The sequence below is a fragment of the Chinchilla lanigera genome, unplaced genomic scaffold (genome assembly GCF_000276665.1).
Source record: "Chinchilla lanigera isolate Chin_1 unplaced genomic scaffold, ChiLan1.0 scaffold00095, whole genome shotgun sequence".
NCBI lineage: Eukaryota > Metazoa > Chordata > Mammalia > Rodentia > Chinchillidae > Chinchilla > Chinchilla lanigera.
Window position 1 is genome coordinate 7031744 of NW_004955496.1, and position 22625 is coordinate 7054368.

General features: G+C 43.7%; 1 protein-coding gene across 1 annotated transcript in view; it reads left to right on the plus strand.

Moving 5' to 3' along the window:
* Ppp3ca (protein phosphatase 3, catalytic subunit, alpha isozyme) overlaps nt 1-22625 on the plus strand; it is a gene marked incomplete at its 5' end in the record, with an annotated part of 125204 nt that overhangs the window by 97202 nt on the left and 5377 nt on the right. The window contains 3 exon segments of the mRNA XM_013505393.1: nt 13542-13626; nt 19476-19573; nt 22501-22530. Of these exon segments, the coding sequence (XP_013360847.1) occupies nt 13542-13626; nt 19476-19573; nt 22501-22530 (213 nt within the window).

Sequence of the window (22625 nt, forward strand, 5' to 3'; positions counted from 1 at the left end):
CCTTTTTTTTCTCTTGTTTAAAGTGTGTTGCTTTGTGTTCCTGAGACTAAAAAGAAATGCTAGCCAGACCCCAGGGTTTTATTTTTATCATCTGGGTGGGGACAGTTGGGGACAAGAGGCCCTTCTGGCTGATGGCATCCAGTAAGAGACAGGAGCACAGGCCTGGTGTCACCACGAGAGTCACCTTTCCCTAGAAATGGAGTTTTAAGGAGCCAAAAAGGAGAATGTGTAGTCAATAAATAATGGGACCATACACACCTGAACGAGAAGCTGGTTCTGAGTAAAAGAAACTTAGATTCTATTTTCACCCTTTGTGAAGTGTTTTCTGCTCTCTGAATGGTGTGATAAGGGAAGAGCCCAGCATGTGTAAAGGACACCTGGAATCTTCTCGTGTCCTGACAAGGCCACCTGCCAGTGCCTAAACAGAAGAGGGCTGCAAAGTGAGTCCCGTCCAAGAGACAAGGGGCCTTGGAGGCTGAGGCTGAGACACTCAGAGATGCTGTGCTCTCTCATTTCATAGCTAAACTTGCCATTAGGGGGAAATAGCACAGAAATATGTTTCTGTTGCAAATGTGTTCTGTGCAGCCTGCTATACAGTTGGAGTGAGCAGTCAGGAGGGGCCTAGCTCTGCCTCTACGGTGCATAGAAGCTTAGGCTCCAGGGGCCACACGGAAGCCTGCTCGCTCCCGACCGTCGCTGGGAGTGCAAGTTATTGACCACCATTGTTGAAGTCCCCTCAGCCTGGGGTAGAGCTTCTGTCCCTGCTGCCCCTCTGCCACTCCGCTTGTCTGTGTGTCACTGGGTGACCCTACCCTGCTTGCCAAGCTCCGTGTCCGCTGGCCTTGGGGAAAGCAGGAGTCAGCAAACATCAAAGGACTTCACTAAAGCTCTGACTTAAGTCGCTGCTTATTTTAAGAGGGGCCTCGTCTTGATGAGTCATGTATCAAATGTGCTCAACCTGTTGCCCTATATCCAGTGTCAGCGGAAAAGTCAGAGGTGATGGCTCCTTTACAGGCCATCTCTAGATCAGCAGGGTGACTGCTTGGTGTCTATAGGGTGCAGCAAGCAGGGAGTGTCCTCCTTACCTTCAGATCTGTCACCTCCTTTGCCACTTAACTAATGGTAATGACCTAATGCTAAGCTGTCAGGTGTAGAATAACACTTGAATTTACTAATTTCACCATTTTGGCGAACAAAACTTGTTAATCACTGTCATTTACTTTAACTGTATGAAGCAGTTTATATCACTTTTAATCTTCAGAACGACCTGTTCTTTTATGTCTGATTATCATCCCCATCCTACGCGTGCAGCAGTGGAGAATGGATAAGGTCCAAGCCTGAGTCTCTACAGCTGGGAAAGTCATAGCCTGGATTCAAACTAACTTCTGCCAGGTTCAGAGTCTTGACTTTCCACGCCTGAGATCACAGGGCTTGAAGTCTTCCCTTAGAATCAGCAGCACATTTTTAAAAATAAACTAATGAATCGAAATGCAGTCGTTCAGTTTCTCCCGTACAGTGTTTTGTAGGTGTTCTGTAGAGAAATGGATTCTGCACTGTTCTTTGGCCATGAAATCCCATGCAAAGGAAACAGCCTCACTCTACCTGCTTAAGTCAGCCTATTCCAAGAAAAGGAAGCTTCCAGGTGTGTCTGAGCAGACAGAAAGTCCTCCAGTTTGCACAGCTTCTGTGATAGAAACCTCGTCTCCATGCTCTTGTCAGCTTCTGCCTCCCAAGCACAGGAATCTGAGGACCCCTAAAAAGAGCTCACTGCCTCAGATTGCCATGTGGTGTTTTTTTGTTTTTTGTTTTTTGTTTTTATGTTGAAAATAAAATTCAAAGCTTCTGTTATCTTGTACAGCTTAGAAGCTATGTAATGCCAATGAATGTCTTGACAACCTAATTTCTGTGTCCTGGGGCCTGTGTTTCCTGTTTCCACTTCTGATTTGGGATGATAGGAGGGTAGTCTGGTTCCTATTTAAGCTGCTGTTCACCAGAACATTTTGAAGGAAAAGGAAACCCAACTAGATGAATCTCATTTGTTAGTTACCCCTGCTTAATGAAGAAGACTCCCTCCAAACCACAGCTCCAAGCAACCCCAGGGCAAGGGAAGCTGACAGAGAGAATGCAGCTGCAGTCCCAAAGCCTTCTCCCCTGTGTGCATTGATTGCTCCAGATACAGTAGGACCTCTGCGAGAGCCCTAAGCCTTAGAAACCTGCAGAAACAGCTTTGTCATGTAGGAGTATTTATTTATTTGGGATATCTTTGAGGTCCTAAAGTCATAGACTGTGAGATCACTTTTTTAACACAAATTATATTTGAGAATATATGTGATAAATCTCAGTAACAAGAAAAAATTGTGGAGGCGAGACTGAGGTTCTATAGAAATAGAAAAGAAAGGAAAAAGTAATAAAACTAATGTATTTCAAGCCAAGCATAGTTTCAGGCTGCACTGGAAAGACCTAATATTAAATTAGGATTTATGTCTGCTTTCAACTAGAAAGCAAACCACATGGTAGAACCCTTATTCTTTCTGCACATTTTTGCCTTAACTTTTGTTAGCCATGGCCAGTCATCCAATATGGGATCAGAGCACATTTTCCTAGGTCTCTGTGAAGCCATCTAAACTTGCTCTGAATTGCTCTGAATTGCTGCCTAACTCTCGATATCCAATGTCCCAGATTCCAGGGTCCCTCCTGGTGACACAGAGCTTTCGCATCTCTAGGTTGGGAAACAATGGGGCTGACATGCTTACTGGTCCTCCTTCAGGACCTGCGGAAGGGTTCACTCATGATTTTCTATCAAAGCTGTGTTTATTGTCACAACAAATGTGTGGCCCACTAGAAAAGCATTTAAACTACTAATTCTTGTGCAGAAATACTTCAAGACCTAAGCACCACCAAAAGCAAGCAGTTACTCTCAGCACATATTGACAGCCTCTAAATGAGAGTAGAACTCTGAGTGAGATAAATAAATTAAGCCTGGAAATTCACCCTCAGAAGTCACCTGTGCTCCGTGAGCCACAGCTCATATGCTAAGAACTGAAAGTTGAATGTGCCTTTAAGGGCTGAAATGATTGTTATTCCTGAGAACTCACTTAGCATCCTGTATTTTGGGTTCCCAATCCTCAAGAAGAATGGCACGCCCTGTAATAATTGGCAGGTGAGAGGACTATATAAAAGTTTTTTATTTATTTAGCAGTGTTGGGGATCAAACCCAGTGTCTTGAACATGCTAAACAAATGCTTTGCCACTAGCCATACCCCAGCCATAAAGTACTCGTTTTGTAACGTAGAAATCTGGGAGCAAATGTTGAGGAGCATCGGGGAGCACAGTGTAATGGGACTTGTTGGGCCCACTTGGTGCCTGACGTGAAGTTGGTCAGCAGACAAGTGATACCAAACAGGGTTTGAGGAAAAGCAAATGCCTTCTCCAAGTCTGGAAAAGCAGCTTGGACAGTGACAAAAGGATGAGTATGAGCATAATTTAAAAGCTTGATTAAAGTCCAAGGGACTAGATCTGAACAAAGATCAAAGGAAAGAATAGAAAGGAGCTGTCTGAAAGAACTTTCCAAGGGCTGAGAGGAAGAGGCAAAGGACTCAGAGCTGAGATTGACAGTCCTATCCCTGTCCCAAGGATGTGGCATTTATGGGAAACTAGCCAGGCTTGGGGAAAGGTGGGTCCCAGTGCAGACACAGGCTTGAATCTGGCTGACATCCTCAGTGTGGAAGTGCTGGCAATTTGGAAATGGAGTCGTGGAAATTGGGAAGGAATTAGGGCTGGTGACAGAGTTGTGGAATGAAGTCATAACTGAGCCTATCAGCATGAGATAGGTCTCCAACATTGCTGCTGTGGAAGAAGAAATCAGAAAATCAAGGAAAAGAAGGGCAAGGTTGGGAAAAAGAAAGTACAGTTGATCAGAACGAGAGAGAGAGAGAGAGAGAGAGAGAGAGAGAGAGAGAGAGAGAAAGAGAGAGAGAGAGAACAGGTAATATAGCAATGCAGGGAGCAGCTACTTAAAAGCATTTGTGCCCTGCCAGTCCTGGTGGCCATGCCTATAATCCTAGCACTTGAAAGGCTAAGGCAGGAGGATTACTGAAAGTTCGAGGCCAGCCTGGGCTACATAGTGAGTTCAAGGCCAGCCTAGACTACATAGCAAGACCCTGTCTCTAAACAAGAAGAAAAATCATCTGTGCCCTTACAGAAAATTAATGCAGGGTGCAAGTCTGACCAGAAAATGAAACATTAATACAATGTCTTTGGTTATCAGACATTGAATTATTAAAGGGGGATATATCTAGAATTTATTATTATAACAGCACAAAATAAGTTTAAGTCAGTGGGAAAAAAGGTAAATAAATAATATTCATTTTAACATGCAACTATTTTATATATTTTTATTGATGCATTAAAATAATTATTCAGAATATCATTTGTGCTGTGTATTAAATAGTGAACAAAACACATGTGACCCCTGCCTTCATCCACCCTCCAGTCTAGCAGAATAGTAATTAAACCAATTTTAAACACACTGGTCAGATGTGTGGGAGGCAGGGAAAGTGAGCTCGAAGCAGCATGAAAGGCTTGGAAATGGCCCTTCTTTCTTGTCCTTTTTTACTTCTGAAAAGTCCAAGAAAAAACCTTCTGTGTATTTTGCTGCTTTAGAAATATGGCCATGTGAGAATTCCATATAATTTTTCAAGGAAATTACACAAAAGGGTCTCTTTCAGGTTCCCACTTCTTTTTTTTTGGGGGGGGGACGGGAATCGAACTCAGGACTTTGCACTTGCCAGGCAGGCATTTATCCCACTGAGCTATATCCCCAGCCCTCTCATACCTACAGGTGCACACTTCTAACTTTGCTTATCTTTTCATAATATCCGAGCACTGTATTCAGGCTGTAATTGGAGCCAGGGGAGAGGAAGGCAGTGAAAATAATGTCATTTAGGACTTCATAAACTTGGTAATTTCTTCTCAGGCTTTTGCTAATTAACTTTGCACCTTCTTCCTGATTTTTTTCAGTTGCCTAATATTTTAGTATCTAGTTCAGAAGATAAAACATTTTTGTCAAGATAAATTTATTCTTTTACTTTGTACCTTTTGTAACATTAGGTAATGGTTTTTTTTTGTGACCTAACATTATAATAATAATGTTAGAAAGGAAATGGGTTGTTGTATCCAGAGTCTCTAACACTGCCATGGGTTAGGAGCGCATGGGAGCACTCACTGCATGGAGGGATGGGACCCATCAGGGTCATAGCCCTGGGTCGAAAGTCAGCCATCTCATTAGAACCCACGCCAAGCCCAGCCTCTGATTTTGTTCAGTGGTACAGGTATTAGAAGTACCGTGACCTCCGCATATCATATTGCCACGACTCTGCACAGATGTGTCTCCTAACCCCCTGGCATAATCTGCACATTGCACAGACACTCAGACTTTGCTGAATAAAGTAATGTGAAGAAACAGCTATGTTCCCGTGGCAGTTCCTTGATTGAATTACATCCACTTTGGAAAAGATATTATCCTCACACTAAAATGATGCCTCAAAAATGTTCTAGATTTTATGCTGTGTTTCCATGCATAGTACTGTATAAATATAGAATTCATAGTGATTTCACACAGTTTTTAAAACAATTGTTACAGCATTAAAGACTTTCTTAAACTAGTGATGACATTAGCCAATTTACATTAAAGCAGAGCTAAGGCAAACCTAAGCCTCAACATATTAGAATTTATTTGAAGCCAGACGTGGTGACTCTTGCCTGTAATCCCAGCACTCAAGAGGTTGAGGCAGGAATATCTCTATGAGTGCCAGGTCAGCTAGGGCTACAAAGTGAGTTCAAAGCCAACCTGTACTGCATAGTGAAACCCTGCCTCAAAAAGACAAAAAAAAAAAAAAAAAAAAAAAGAAAAATTTATTTGAGAAAGAAACTGTGTTTCATAGTAAGAAAGAAAATTATTATGTGCTCTGTGAACTCCTAATGGGTTCTCTGTTTGAAAGAACGGAAGTGGAGACTCTGTCTTGCCGAAGGGCAAGACTGTATGTACTTATATCTGTCTTTAGAACAACTTCCCCTGCACAGAGATAAGAAACAAACTAATGAGATAAGTAGCAGAACAGTCCTCACGGACGGAAACAGTGGGCAGTGTTGCCTTCTGGAACCCATACCACAGCACGTAGGCAACGCACAAACTTCCAGTTTTCTAGCAGAGCCTCTATGTTTCTCCTTAGCCAGAAGCACTGTAGAGGTGCAGGTCTTCAGCTTGAAGATTATACTTTCATGAGAACAGTTAATACTTGGCTGAGCAGCTCTGGAAGAGAAGCTGTGATCCAATTTATGGAATATTCTTTTCAGAAAAATGTCCAGATCTCAGACGGCAGGTGCAAATACTATACTAAAAAGTTTCATAAATGCTCAGAACACTTAAATTTTAAAAGTAGTTTTCTATGAGAGAGTCCATGTTCACTCTTCAAAACAATTGTCTTGGTTACTTTTCTCTTATTGCTGGGACAAAATACCTGATACCCAAAATGGAGGAAGGAAAGCTTTATTTAGCTTACAGTCTGTGGAGGTTTCAGTCCATACTTGGCTGGATCCAAGGCAGAGTGGCATATGGCAGAGAGCAACAGTTCATGATGGCAGAAAACAGCAAAGCAACAACAGCAAAAAGGGAGGAGTGGTGGCAAGCAGCCTCCTTCCCTCACTTACACTGTGTGCAAACCATCCACCCCAGGGCGGGTGTAGCACTCACATCCATAATTCCAACACTGGACCATGAATCTATCATAAACTCTAAAAGCCTGCCCCATGACTGTATGTGGCTTTGGGGGAACACCCAGACACAAACCATAACAGCAATCTTATTTTTAAGTCCTTATCCTTAGCTCATGGGAAGCTACTCAGTGATTCTCCTGTGTTTTCTAAGAAGTGTGGAGACGTGGAAGTCTTGTTTAGTTTGGCAGAGCATCTGTACGGAGTGGTCTTTTTGTTCTGCAAGCCCAGGCAACAGCGTCTTGGCACTCATCCTGTCCGCTAAGGAACTTGCCACCATCTGGGGTCCAGCTTTCAGCCAGGTTGGCACAAAACCCAGGTCAGCCCCCACCTAAGGGCAGCTTGATAGCCACCCACGTCACACACCAACCTTCAGTTCACAGTGAGAAGTGCACCTGTTACACTTCTGAAATTATCATATCTGCTCAAGCCTTTTGTCTTCTGAGGAATAACAAGCATTTAAGAGAAACTACTGTGTGCACATATGCCCGAGTGCCGTGCTTGTGCACCATAGCTGGTAACACAGTACCTGGCTGTGTACCTCTGCATGTTGAGGATGGATGAGCCTGCTTATTTCACTCCTCCATATGCACCTGGAAGCTGATCAGCTGGCCTGCTCCTAGGGTGCATCCCAGGTCTGGTCACTTCTTTCTAGCTGATGACCTTGGACAAACAGCTCACCTTTTCTGATCCTGTAATTGTCCTCTGCCATGCAGAGCTGGCAGCACCATCTTGGTGTAGTTGTTCACAGTCGGCACCTTCTCACCTTTATATCCTCATCTGTATCCAGATACCCAAGCGTTGGGACTGCGTCTCTCTTAGAAAATAAATCTACGTTATTAACTCAATAATTATTAGTTCAATTTGTTTCTAATTTTCTGTTGTCAGTGTATAAAATTGATGTGTTTCAGCCATTACAAGGGGGATTTCACAGGCTATTAGTTTCTCCCTTGGCAAATATAAAAATACTGACATGTTCTTTGTAAGGCGTCACTGAATATGTGATTGTTTCTTGAAAAAGCACAGAAGGTTCCTAGTCCTCTGTAGAGCTTTCAGTTCTCACCCATTAGAATTATGTGAACAGTTAGCTCCTGTGAGTCTACTGAGGAGTCTGAGCAGGTCCGTGCTGCGTCTCGGAGAACAACAGTGTATGGGATCAAATGGGAGTCTGTGAGTTAAGGTAACCTTTAACCAAATAGAAAATAACTGAGTAATGACAGTGCTCAGACACATGAGCATGGTCTCTACATTTATAAGACTTTTCATCCAAATAAATCTATTCTTTCTTATGGCCAAAGAGGTGGGGGAAACATTGCCCAGCCGGTGATGGCGAATCTTCCAGAGCCTTCAGTAATAACAAGCAGCCCACTGTGGCACACATTCCGTGGGTTTGGCACCAGTGATCTAGCCTATCCTGACCTTCTAGTACCCGGCAGAGAATTTTCATTTTTAAAAATTATATTTGAAAGTTGTCTGTGCTTTTGAATTATGGTATAAGACAGAATAGCCTTCTGCCAAATCTCACACTATTACATGCTGAAATTGTAGCTGAAGGAAAACCATGTGGAGGAAATTCAGGATGTGTGGTTTGGAGTGGCTTAGAGTGAGCGCCCACTGTGTTCCAGTTTCATCACCTAGGGAGGGTGAGACAGTGAGTTAGAGACCAGAGCAGAAATCTCCAAATACAGCTCGAGTGGCTGTGCAGGGCACTCAAGCTTGTGGCAGTCAAGGAGGTCACCAGCTGTCCCCTCTGGAAACTAGGGGTCTAAGTCTTGCTGGAGCAGCACTCCTGGGAAAACCACACAGAGACTTCCTGAGGAGAGTTGAAAGGGCCTCCCTCATTAGCCTTAGCCTGCGCATCTCCTCCTTCCAGAATGACTGTCCTGAGAACAGACGGAGCCAGCAGCGGGACCTCACTGCAGCTCTTTCCACCTGTTCTCCACCTGCCTCCTGTAGGTTCACCAAACAGGCCCCGGCCTCGCTCACTGGGCCATGGGGAGCTACACAGGAGCCTCCTGCAGCCTTTTGGCTTCCCCAGCCCTGTGCCAGAACTGCAGGCCATAGCATTTTATGCCCATGTGCGATATAAATTCAGGCATGTATTGTAGTTTGTGCTATTTACTGCAGTTACTGATAGTAATTGTGATGTATATCCCAAAGGAATTTTGAACATTTAGCACTTTCCTCTCTTTAGAAACTAAAAAACCAGATGACTGGATAATTGACGGACAGACAGATGAGTTTGTTTCTAACCGTACTTTGCCAGCAAAATATAATAAAGCGATAAAAATATTTTGAAGTTTAAATATTTAATACACTAAATATAAAAATAGTAAAGAGTAAAATTAAGAGCATTGAAATGGAAATACAGTTTCAAAGACAAAAGGTAAAAAGATTTACAAACATCCATGAGGATTTTGTCCATGGATTTTTATTTAAATGGATGATTGTGGAGATTAAGTTGCTTACCAAACACACAGTGGGCAACAAAATAATACAGGCCTGTCATTTCAAATGACAGTGCTAACAATGTTATATTCTTTACCACTCTTTAAACTTGAAGTTGGGAATCCCATTCATCGAAAGATATTCTTTTGGAGCTGGCTGAGTGAAACTGGTACAGGCCACAGTTTGGAAGTAGTTCCATCAGGATAAACCTGGTTCCCTAGTGTTTCTGACCCCCCTACACCACGGCCTCAGGAGCTGGAAGTGTGGAAAAATGTAATGGGACACTGGTCACAGCTCACAGCCTGGAGAGAAACAAATGAGTGTGAATATAACTCTGAGAAATACTCTTGTTGGATGTAGAAGTTCAAGGTGCGTTACTGTTACACGAGGTCAAGGATTGGAGGGTGGGGAATAAGGCTTAGGGATTACAGCACAGGGATTACTTTGGGTTTGGGACAGGTGTTCACTCAAGTCAGACAGACTGTGTGTTTATAATTTTCATAATCAAGGAAATGGATCTGAAGTCATGGCCTGTCTTTGGTGTTGCACTCTGTGTCTCACAGGTGTTGCTTTTGGATGGAAACTAAACCCATTTTAGTTTTTAGTGTAACATAACCAAAGATATTTCTTACCTTGGCACCTTGTATTTCATTCTATCAATAGCTTTTATTCATATTCAGTAATTTCTCTATTTGGGGAAAAATAAAATCTGCAGCTATGTATGAATTCTTCTTACTAACAATAATCTATGATAAAATTTTACTTGGAAGTGGATGGACATCATCTACTGCAGAAATGAACTTTAACGTTTAACAAATTTAGTTAAGTAGTGAGTGGTAAAAGAAAAATCATTTTCTTAAAAATTGGACTAAAAATTGAAAAAATTTGAGACCTACCAGCAAAATATATATTTTAAAATATATGTTTTTGAGAACGTATGAAATGTTAGTGTAAATGTATATTTTTGTGCAACACATTATTTGAATACACATGCTATGGATATAGTTATCCTATAAGGGAAGATGCCTAGATAACAGGGAAAGATTCAAGGCCAATATAATAATGAAGAGGCAGAGATATGGTAGTTTTTCCATACAAGAAAATATTCAGTAACAATAATTATCTTTAATAGCTTTCTCACAGTCTAATAATACAAACATTTCTATTTTATGAGATATTTGAGTATGAAATTTCCAGGTAGCTGGTCAGTTTCCTCTCTCACAGATGTGGAAATGACATGAAATGGAGTAGAACCTGCGGGTGGGGTGAGCAGAGCAAACCTCCCCAGCCCGGCTCCCTCCCTGAACAGAAGGAGAAGTGGGAAGTTTTCCTCTTGCCCCTTCTCTGCGGCAGAAGAGCTGGGCCTGAGACCCTCTCCCCAAAGCTGTCCCTCTCTTTCCACCTTCAAAACCAAGTTTCTAAGCATAGTTTCATTTTTCCATGTTTTACTACAAACTGTTTCAAACATACAGGAAAGTCAAAAGAACTGTACAAGTCAATACCAATGTACCATTTCTTAATGTTCTATAACTAATGTTCGACTGCGTTTGCTTTTCTGTGCATCTCTCTGCTGATCCATCCATCTGACTGTTGCTTTCTGTCTTTGGTGCCTGACAGAGTAAGTTCTGCTTCTCTCTGTCATGCATCTGCTGCTGTCTGAATATCTTGCTTTGCAGAAGCCCCAGCATTTCCTGTCTCCTGGAGACCAAACTCTGCTGCTTATCACAAACTTGCCTATTGCTGCCTCCCCATGGAGGGTGTTCTTCTCCCACTTCCACAGGATCAGCCAGCATCAGTCCCTTCCCATTTTAGGGAGTCCTGGGGCTGAGGATTTAGCTCAGCAGCACAGCGCCTGCCTGGCAAGTGCAAGGTCATGAGTTCGATTCCCGGTACTGGAAAAAAAACAAAGACAAAAAAAAGTGTGTGCACCATTTTAGGGAGTCCTCTTGCTTGTCATGGCATGACCACTCCCTTGGATGATGCAGCCCATCCTTGCCAGTTTCCGGGGCCCCCAGACTGGACGTGGAATTGATAAGGGCTCCTTTAGCACCTGATCACCCACTGACTTCCAGTGCTTCGTCGCACTGTGGCTGCATCCACTGTGACAGGTGTCCCTGTGTGCTGCATCCTCCGTGTCTCATACCTCTGTCCCTGGACTGCGGCAGGATGGATAGTTTGGTTTCAGCTTCACACTTCCAAGTTAAAATGAGATGCCCTGTTCTCGTCAGTGGAAAGTAATTACTGCAGTTTTCATCTACAAGTTATTTTCTGTGTCTTCATTCCGTAATTTCTGAATTTTAATTTGAGTGACCATAGTACATCCCCATAATGTAAGCAGAGCAGGACTGAGAATATTCAAGGTGGCGTTATATTTGCATGTTACACGTGGTAAGCTTCTGGAAGACATCTTCTTTTCCTTGATCATCTCATTGAATCATGGGCTTCGAGGACTTGCAGTGGAACATTTTCACAAAGGAGCCTTCGTCCCTAGAAAATACTAAAAAATAAGGACTAGCAGTACTAAGTACACCAGGACATTTACATCTGAACTCCATTCCATCCTGCTATCGTTTACCGACTTTAAACTCAATTACCTAATAATCTACATATATTTTATTGGGCTGTTCTACATTTTTGTGAGGGTAAAAAGCAGAGAAAACAAATACTGCTAGAATCTCAGAGGAAGGTTTGAGGCAGGGATCCTATACATCCTTCAGGCGCCCCTCCACTGTTCTTCTAGTCAGTGGATCGTGATTCAGGGGCCTCCGTTACAGCATGTTCTTCTGCTTGCTGACCAGAGAGGCTGAGTTGGAGAAAGGTCATGGTCACATAGATGTCAACTTCCTCTGTGCTGTGCAGCCAGAGGAGCTGGCAGCAGGAAGTCCTGCCACCAGATGTGTGGGGAGGGACCTGCCTTGGTGGGGTTGCCCTGGAGAGAATGGAAGGGGAGGAGTATGGGCTGCTGCCAGGATGCCCTCACTTGCCAGCCCCCACCTGCTGGGCCACACATGCATCTGAAAGGCGGACATGCACTAGCGACACCTCTAGATTAACCAGCCCTGTCGAAGAACATGCCCCATGCCACGTTAACTTTCTTAAAGTAAAGCAAAAAGCAGAAACCTTGTCTCCAGCCATTTTAAAATTGTATGTGTCATTGGGAGTTTTCTCTTGCAGAAATACTAGGATGGTGATTAATTGACCCTTATCAAACAATGGAAAGGGTTCCAAGTTGCATTCATAAAAACCCTGTAAGAGAAATGGCAGAAATCTTTCCTGCCATTTTTTGAAAGGTCAAAAAATGTGTTCTTATCACAGACTAAGGGACCAAAACACATACTAGTTATCACCTACAGGCTCTGGTCCCGGCAAATTATATGAAGAAAATTGTCCTTTTTGATAAAAGACATTGCTGATATCATCTGAGAAGAATGTTTTATCAGATATCAGTTAGAGGCAATGAAACAGGACAATCTCCTTGTACTAATGCTGTCTGTAAAGTCTCATATAACATATACAGGGGATATGTTTTCCTTTTTTACTTGGGATTGTAAAAATCTTGAGAGGTGTCTCTCTTCTGGATTTTGTGTTTCTACAAACATTTTGAGAATTGATGAAACAATAAAATGGATTCACTAAAGATCATATAATATTAAAATATTTTAAAAGGAAAATGCGTATAATAAAAATAACATATAGACTTTTTTTCATATGGAAAATGGAATGTTTTAAAACTTATGTGGAAAGACCCACATGTAACCTTTTAATGTGAGTAATGTGTCTGTATCTTGCTAAACCCAGTTTAGTTTTCACTTTTTCCTCTAGAACTTGTGAACTAAGCAGAAGAAAGTATGCCAAGCACTGAAAGAAATGTTTTAGGACAGAAAATGATATAGATGGTTTTCCCTGGGGTGTAGGGAGTTGAGAGGCCCCCAGCCCAATGTGAAGTGGTCTCCCGCAGCCATCTTCTCAGCAGAGGCACGTGGGAAGGCACTGGTGAGCCTCACTCCCAGCCAGAGGAGGTGTTCTGCCAGGGAAGGAACGACACCACCCTCATCTGCTTGGTCATCTATTTCGGTAGCTCCAGACATGCCCCATCTCTTGGGATTTTGAGAAGTTACTTGAGGGTTTTGAAAACACCTCACAAATTATACCCTGGCAAAGATAGCCAAGAGCATAACTTTTTGAAATTGTACTTAAACATGAATCTCTCACAGGAAAAACAAGACTAATTTTGCTTACTAGTGACTGTTCCCTGTGTAGGTTTACAGGTGATCATAGTAAGATAACAAGTCCCTGACTGCCTAACTCTTTTCCCAATTCAGGAGCGACAGCGGCAGCCCGGAAGGAGGTGATTCGGAACAAGATCCGCGCCATCGGGAAGATGGCCAGGGTGTTCTCGGTTCTCAGGTACGGCCCAGTCCGCTCTTCGGCTTTGAACATTGCTGTGCGCCACTCAGTGGGCTTCACTGTTCCTGTCCCTTAATCTGGTAATGAAAACAGCTTACCGGGCAGGGTTTGCTTCTCGGAAATAGCTCTGTCCTTTCCAATGGAATTCTGGTTCTCACCCTTTCAGTTACATCGCAGTCCACTAAATTACTTCTGTGAAGGAAAATGTCTGTAAACGGATTGCACCACATCTTAGACCTCTGTTTGCTGCAGGGTTTTAAAACATTTATTTCAGGATAGGTTGCACATCTTACGAAACGGAGAAAGCTATTATAATCCTTTTTATTTTTCATTTTGGCTTTATGGTCAAAAATGAGTTCATCAGGTGCCTTCACTAGATTTCCAAGAAATGAGCATAAACTTAAAGTTATGCATGTGAACCCGGATCATTCTAATAAATCACTGAAAGGGGAAAACTTCCCTAACATTGCAGTTATTGTATAGTATATTTTTGTGTGTGTGTCTTTAAAGCACATCATGAACGATGCTTAAGCTTGGATATAAAAAAAAAAAAAAAAGATGTTAAAGATGTTTCCTTGAAGGGAATTCACTACACTTTACTGAAATTTGATGATCGGTACCTAGATAATACACATTAATTACATTTCTCTCTTTTTAAATTTTTTTATTTTTTTTTGTCTTTTTTGAGACAGGGTCTCGCTATGCAGTTCAGGCTGGCCTGGAGCTCACTTAGTAGCCCAGGCTGGTCTCAAACTCGCAACGATCCTCCTGCCTCAGCCTCCCAAGTGCTAGGATTACATACATTTCTCTTTTAAAGACACATAGTGTGCTTATAGGGGAGAAGTGCATTCCATTCACAGTAATACATGCTAACAGATAAGTAAGACTACCTCAGGAAACACCCCATCTACATATTGGATGGTCTCATCCTCTAATTCTGCCACATTTTTGCCTTAATTCCCTTTCATAGTGAGCTATGCTGGTGCTTTGGTTTCCGTTTTCCATGTTTCTGCCCTAGTCCTGGTCATCACTGAAGAGTAACTCAGTGACCCTTGCAGAGAGCAGGGAGCCCTGAAAGGGCAGAAGGCACCAGCATCCTCTCTCACAGACCGGGAAAGCTGGCGAGGCTCTGAAGCCCTGACCATCCTGTCAAGTTGGGACAGTGCATACTGTCCCTCAGCTTAACAGATGGGATTTCCCTTGCTTCAATGGCCCCCTTTCTCAGCTAACCTTTAGGGTTCATTCATTCCTGCAGTAAATAACCAAAATAAAGCCTAAAACCTTGGTTATGACCATGAAGAGAAAATAAAGCAGTACGGGGACAGCACTTATTTCACTGTGTAGTCAGCAAAGGTACAGACATTTGAACAAGGGCAGGTGGCCTTGAAGAACAGTGAGCTCAAGGAGAGGGGACAGCAGGTGCCAGTGCTTGTCTGGATGAGTCCAGCAGTCCTGAAGACCACCAGAAGCCCAAGGGAGTAGAATTCTGACGTCTGTACAAGGGGAAACAAAAACAGCTCCAGCACTTGCAAGTGAAGGTCATTCAGGGAAAAAGAGAAACCTCTCTTCCCATAAGAAGTTGTGTTCTTCTGAGTTTGAAAAGCACGTGAAGGCGGCAGGATTCATCTCTAGAATCGCTCGGGCCTTCCCACTGCACAGCCCACCAGTGTCCTGCATGCTGGGACACAACTGTTCTGAGATGACAGGTGAACTGTATACGCCCAGTGGTGATCTAGGACCAAAGTTCATGCATGTCAATGGAAAATGAAACGGGCTGTGTCACTGTGTGCCACTGCTGTGCTGCACTAGAACCCCATGCTGTACGTGCAGAGTCCTGTCCAGAGGAAATGCCTCAAGTGTCCTACGTCATGATCGAACATGAGCTGTGAATACGAGTGAGTGGGTGGGAACGATGTCCTCTGTGGAGTGATGAGCTCCTGGACTGATGGATGATAGTGACGTGTGTGCTGAGCAGGTACACTCAGGCTCTGCTGGGGCAGGGACTTCAGGGAGCCTGTGTTTCTGCAAGGAATGCCCCTGGAGAGGTTGGCATAGAAAGCAGCTGTGGGCCACGCTCCAGGAGGCTGCAACCCCAATGAGGCCAGGAGAGGTCACTAGCAGCAGTGCCCATGGCATCCTCCTGTGAGGAGCTTGCTGAATGCCAGGAGCTGTGCCCCGTGATGTGCACGTTTACCAGACATCCCCATGGCTGATTTCCAAGGTCATGGCGACCTCCCTTTGTGACAAGAACGCAGAGACACCAAGGAGCAGATCCAAATTCAGTAAGTGGGGAGCAGCAACAGTCTAGAGGATTCTGGGTAGCAGTGCTCATCTGGGAATAAATTCTAAATACTTAAAAGGGCTGAGCAGGGGGAAGGGAGGAACCCAGCATAAAGCAAGCTGCAGGTGCTCTAAAGTCCATGTGCTGTGGGCCTTGGTACCATGGCCAGCGTTGAGTTTCCTGTGTGTAGGTAATGAAGGGCCCTGGGTTATTCTTACCGATGATCTGTGCTGGGACTCACACCTGGATACATCAGTCAATTTCAATATGAGGACCTCACAGCACAGTGGCTGTGGTAGCAGGAAGAGGAGTCAGGAAGCTGCTGGAGAAATCTAAGCAACGCATTGGACCAGACTATGGGAGGAAGAAGGTAAAGAAGAGATGAACAGGAACTTGAGAAGCTAAAATCCATGAGCCTGGTATGCAATGGATGAGCATGGATGGGGGTACGGACTTGTCAGGACCAGCTCCCAGACACACACCTGGGTCCCAGAGACGGCAGCAGTGAGGGAACCACAGAACTGTCTCTAGCATGCATTGCAGCTAAGGGTCACCTGGGTCCCCTGTTCCTGAAGGTGCATCTTTGGCAGCACAGGTGGCAGCAGCCCCAGGTCGGGTATGGAGTCTTAAGAAGCTGCAGTTCAGCCTTCCGGGGCCAAGTGCACACTCAGTGTGGCCCAGGACCGGCTCTGAACCTCAGGCAGCATTTCACACTGGCGACATGCAGAGCTCCTTCCAGTTACCTAATTTTCAAGCTCTTGCCTTTGCGGACACTGCCTTGCTGTAAAAATCAGCCACACGGGCTCTGAGCATGGCTTTGAGCACCTGTGCAGGAGAGACGAGGAGTGCGCTGGAAGCAGACTCTGCAAGTGCGAGCGGCAACAGGAGCTGCCTCAGAGCCTCAGCCTCCATCTCCACATCATCAGGACTGCAAAGCAGGATGCAGGATGGCAGAACACTCACTCAGGAGAGGCAGCCCCATAGCAGGAGGGCAGGGATGCAGACAGGGAGCAGTGGGGAGAAAGCATAGTCCCTGGGGGAAGGAAAGACACAGACAAATCCTCCCCGATGGTGCTTTCCCCAGAAAGGTGGTGCGGCATCTCCATCATTCCAGACGTTCCGCTCTGGGAACCACATAACCAAGAGAAGAAAGCAAACACGGATCCCCAGATCTCAGTATATCCTCCTTGTCCACGTCAGTCTCTGAACAGGGGCACAGTATGTACTGCTGCAGGTCACAGCTCACAGTGGCCAGGGCTGCAGGTGGAGGGACCCAGGGCCGAGTGTGTTAAAGGGCTGTCACAGGGCGAGGGCCCCTGCAGAAGGAGAGTAGGGTCCTAGAGGAAGCAAGCGCTGTGTGGATGAGAAAGAGCCCAGTGCTGGGATCGCAGAAACCTCAGGAGTCTCCTGTGAGAGGCAGAAGGGGGCGGAGCTGAGGGAGGAGAGGAATGAAAAGGAAGAAGGAAGGAAGGAAGGAAAGTGACATCTTCTGGGCTGGGGCTCTGGCCTGTGGTTTATTGTTGAATCCCCAAGGCGCTACGTAATGATGGACAGACTTACAGAGGAGCAGCCTAAAGCCTGGAAAGCTACGCCTCTGTCGGAGGACTCTGATTTTAACCTGGGGGTGTCTGATCCCATTCCTGAGATTTCCCATAATGATCTTTCTATTGTGGTACACAATTGAAAGTTTAAAAAAAATACACTGTAAATGATCAGGAAATGTTTTGTTGATTTAAGCAGTTCAGCAGGTCCTTGGGCATGATAGGCTTAGCTCTCTTAGTTTGGGCTTCCCATTTCCAGAGAGGATTTGACACCAAGATTCTGAGCACAGGAAGTGAAGCCTGGGCTGCCCTGGTGTGGGGTGGCATTGCTGTGCTGCCAGGCAGCTTTCCCAGGAGTTAGCCTATAGACATCTCTCCTGTGGTGCTCTAGTGCTTGGAGGAGTAGGAGCTTGAGAATTCCGGGCTGAAATACCTGCCTCCAAGTCAGCAATAAGTAACTGACCATCTCAAACTGGCATGTCTTTTCTTGGGGGGGGCGGCATACTGGGAATCAAACTCAGGGTCTCACCCTGCCAGGTAGGCGCTGTGCCACTGAGCTACACCCCTGGCCCTAACCTGGCATGTTAAGTGCACTCTGCAGTGAAGGAGGCAGAAATCTAAAGTGTGGCTGACTTCCCCATGCTGGGTTCAGTCTCTCCTTTGCTTGCTGTAGTAAGCACTTGGTGAATGTGGTCCATGTGTCAGTCCCGGGATCGGACTGTAGCCCTGCAGATCCCAGCCCACCCTTTTGAAGATGATCTAGCCTGGATGGGTGGCAAGGGGCACCAGGGTCAAAATCAAAGAAGTAAAGACAAGTTTCTCCCCAGCGATAAACATTTTAGACACAGGTAGAATAAGCAAAGAGAGAGAGGAAATAGGAAAGTGAACCACAGCTGAGGTGATGCGGGAGCAGAGATTGGGAGGAAGCCTGGGGTACGTGGGCTGAAGGGAAAGGGCTGCCTGCTGTTGGGTACAGGCTTCGGTTGGAGTGGTGAAGTGCTCTAAAATTGGTGGTGGGGATGGTTGTACAAATCTGTGAATGTACAAAACACATTCATCTCATTATAAACTATAGATAGGTGACCTAGGCACCATGTTAATTGCATCTCAAAGAAGCTGTTTCCAACAGAAATGGGGTAGTAGGTTTGCAAGAAGTGGGAAGAGACCAGGTATATTTTAAGGGGAGAAACAGCAAGATTTGTGGATACAGAAGGAGACAGGCAAAGGAGTTACCAGTTAAGTTTAAGAAGTAGAAGACAGAACTTCCAGTTCTGAGTGGAAAACAAATTGTGGAAGTAGCAGGTTCTCAGACTTATTAAAAATCTTTGTAAAAATATTGAATGGTTATATATTGAATATTGTATGTCTAATATATTAATATATGTGTGTACATATTTAAGTATTATAAATTTTCCTGCTTACATAAGATTCCTGTTTTTGTTGTATAGGAACATAGGAGGTTATTCACATTTTATGTTTAATCATTAGATCTTATTCAAATCAAAATAGATGTGTCTAATAATAAGTAAATACAGTTGAAATGCTGATGCATTTACTGATTGTAGCACAGTTGTCTTGGTGAATCATAAATAATCGTATCGTATCAAATCGGTAGGGAAAGTGGCAAAAAGAAATCTAAGAGAGTCTACCCTTGTTTCCTTGGCGTGGAGCCCTCGCTTCCTGTCTCCCCTGTGTAATGTCAGATGCCCTTGCCAGTCCCCAAAGCCATCCCTGGTCCTGGATCTAGGGAGAGCTGTCCCCTTGGTTGGCCACTCTGCTGCTGGGCCCTGCTGGGATGGGGAGACACATCGCAGGCCCTGCTCGAGAGTGTGCAGTGCCCTGGCCACGGCAGGCACTTGACATTACTTCTGCACAAGTGCACACAAACTTGGTGTATTTTATGTTAAGAAAGGGGGTCCACAGGGCCCATCTAGAGATATACATGGGTTCTTTTGTTGCATGTTGTCCTTGGAGTTCTTTGTTTTCTACAAGCAAAGTAAACGTGCTGCCCTGTGGGTGCCTTGCAGAGAGGAGAGCGAGAGCGTGCTGACACTGAAGGGCCTGACCCCCACCGGCATGCTGCCCAGTGGAGTGCTCTCGGGAGGCAAGCAGACCCTGCAAAGCGGTAAGCACCCATGGGTTACCCGGGCCTGGACAGCACCCTCACCTGGGATTCCTTGAAGCCCTGTCCTGTCTGGAGCTTGGCTGGAAGAAGGCTGCACCCCCACATCATCTCGATCAGCCCTGCTGGAGACACTGGCACCTTGCACTGCAAGATGATCTTAGCCCCCAGGCCCTCATTTGCATATTGGCCTTCATTTGTATATTGGTCCCTGGTTTGCACTGCAGCCCCTCATTTGCATTTCATCTGGCTACCAAACAGCACTTCCAGCGGTCTCATTCACAGCAGGTTTGACCACTGTGAGCCAGTCATTCACCAAAACAACTTTTTATTCCATTGTTAATATCCATTGTTTGATGAAAAGACATAGAAGTACATACACAAATACACATCCATAATGCTAGATTTTATTAGAGAACAGAAGAGTATAGGACGTTAATTTCATTGTGCACCTGAATGGAAGTTGGGAGCCCTAAATTTTTCCTGATTGTCATTCTAAAATATAAGAACCACATTTTATTTTTGAAAAAGAATAATAATATTTCCTGGAGATTTTGTATTAAAAATATAGCTTCCTAGACCAGTGCTGTTTAACAGAACTTTTGTGACAATGGAAATTTCTATAAATCTACGTATAGTTGCTGCCAAAACATAACTGCTGAGCATTTGACCTCTATCTGGCTGGGACAACTGCAAAAGCACTAATGTGCACTAAAAGTTGATTAACAACCCGTATGCCTGGCCCTAGCTGTGTTAGACAGCACTGGACTACTCTCTCCTTTTTGTCATTTTTGTTACTAGTTTTAACTAGTGTTGTCATTCAATTATAATTTTAACAATGGGAAAATTTTGCTATTAGATTACACATCACCAGAAAAAAAGTTAAAACGACACTCTAACATTTTAAAACAGTATCAGCCTCTTGTTTATTTTCTTTTACCTTTTCTTAGTCTTTTTCATATTTTCTTTCCATCCCTGTCCTTCATCCTAGAAGATTCAGGTGTTTTCAGCATTACATTGTCTAGAAAACTTACATAAAGAATAAGGATTAGCTTCCCGGGGGTGGTATTGCTAAAATATCACATGCAAACAGTGTCTCCATAACTTTATTTTCAACCAATTTACTTCAAAACTAGTATCTTTGAGTTACTACAAAATTCAAGAATTTTAAACAATAAGAGAATACATAGTATCAAAGTGTATTCTCCCTTTAAATTTATAGCTAGAAATTATTTTAATTTCTTTATAAAAATAAAGTTTTCCCACCAACGAAACGCTTATTAAATAGCTCATCACCTGCGCAGAGTGCATCTCTGCCTGCCAAGGCCCCTGTTTCTGGACGCAGCCTAAGGCACAGTGAATGTCCCCAGACCCTCTGGCCTGGGCAGCACACATCAGTGTGTCAGTGCTGGTGTGGTTTCGGAGTTCTCACTTCACTTTAAAGTTGCTTACCTTCTTACTACAATTCTTTGTGTCATTTGCAGATTTTTCATCTACGTGTTTGACTTCAGTTATTCTATTTTCTTTTTATTTACTTTGTTTTAAACCCACTGGTTTGTGTTCCTCTGTGTTGAACTCGTCACACACCTACACACGGACACATAGAAGTTGTGTGGACTGAGACCTTGCTTGTCTTGAGAGTTGGAAGACTTAGAATGTATGTAAAAACCCCACACATTGACTCAACTCAGAATTAATGGTCTGACACCCTTCCATGCATCTAAAAAGGGAAGCTACTCCAAACCTTGCTGTTCAGGTTTTTCCTTGGAGTGGCCATTTTCTATTTGTCATAAGAAATCTAAAATGCACTGTAAGTTATAATGTATATTTGGCACTTGCTCCAGTTCTGAAACCTTAAATTATTAGAGAAATGCAAATTGAAGTCAAGGGGTAGAATTTTAATATTAAACATACTGGAGTTACAGGGAAATTTTGCATTTTAGCATTTGATTAGCGAACTATCAAGTAGCCTTACTAACATCCCTGCAGAGTGCAAATACAGATCCTAACTTTGTTATAAAAATTGCTGATAAAGCAATGGCCTTTACAGTTCTGCCTCTAAAATATGCTGTTTCAGAACATGTCCACAAAAATCTCATGTACGAGGTGTCAGTATTGAGGCACTCTATTCTTTGAAATTCTAACATAATTATTGGTGCTATTGCCATGTTCCCACTTGATTTGTAACATTTCAAAAATTTCATTTCCAAAACTTAATTGCAGTAAAGAAAAGAAACTCATTTTAAGTTGGTCTGCCTGGCCCCCCCCAAAAAATCCATTATATATGTATACACACACATGCACACACACACACGCACTTTTTTTTCTTTTTTCTTTCTTCTTTACCCTCCCACTACCCCACTCACAAATGTCTGTCTCTTGAAAGTCAAGGCACTATGAACTGGAACAAATGATTTTAGCTTTCTTTAAATTTGCACCCCTGCTTTTCTTTGCACCAACTAGAAAACAACGCAGTTTTGTATTATAAGCATGGCAGGCCCCCTTGAAGTGGCCACGCTTCCCCTCTATCCTTGGTCTGCATTTTTAAATTATAAATAGCCACGCAGAGCAGATCTTAGCATTCTGTAAGTTAGAACCACACTTTAGGTTTCCATAACCCCTCCTCAGTTCATTTAGTTCACACTTCAGAGAAAAGTAAAACGGTGTGCTTTCCTAAAGCGTCCATTGCTTTGTCACTTAAGTAGCAAGCATAGACCCAAGCAGTTCCCTGCATAGATGTATCCAGTTCATATCACTTTCTGTGGTGTTTTCTTTCTTTTTAAGCATTTCTGTGTTGTTGTCTGTTCCCGAATCCAGCACTTACAGAAACATTAGTTCTCTTAGCGCCTTTGATCGTCACTGATTTGTTCTTAGAGTTAAGAATCCTCTGCTCATTTTTCTCATTCATTTGCACCCTTTCTTCTCTTCAGCTACTGTTGAGGCTATTGAGGCTGATGAAGGTAAATTGGCCAGGCCCCTTTCTGTTGTTTGTGCAACAGACAAGGGCTCTGCTGGGTGTATTCATTTTTTTTTGCTGTAGCTTGTACAGAGTGTG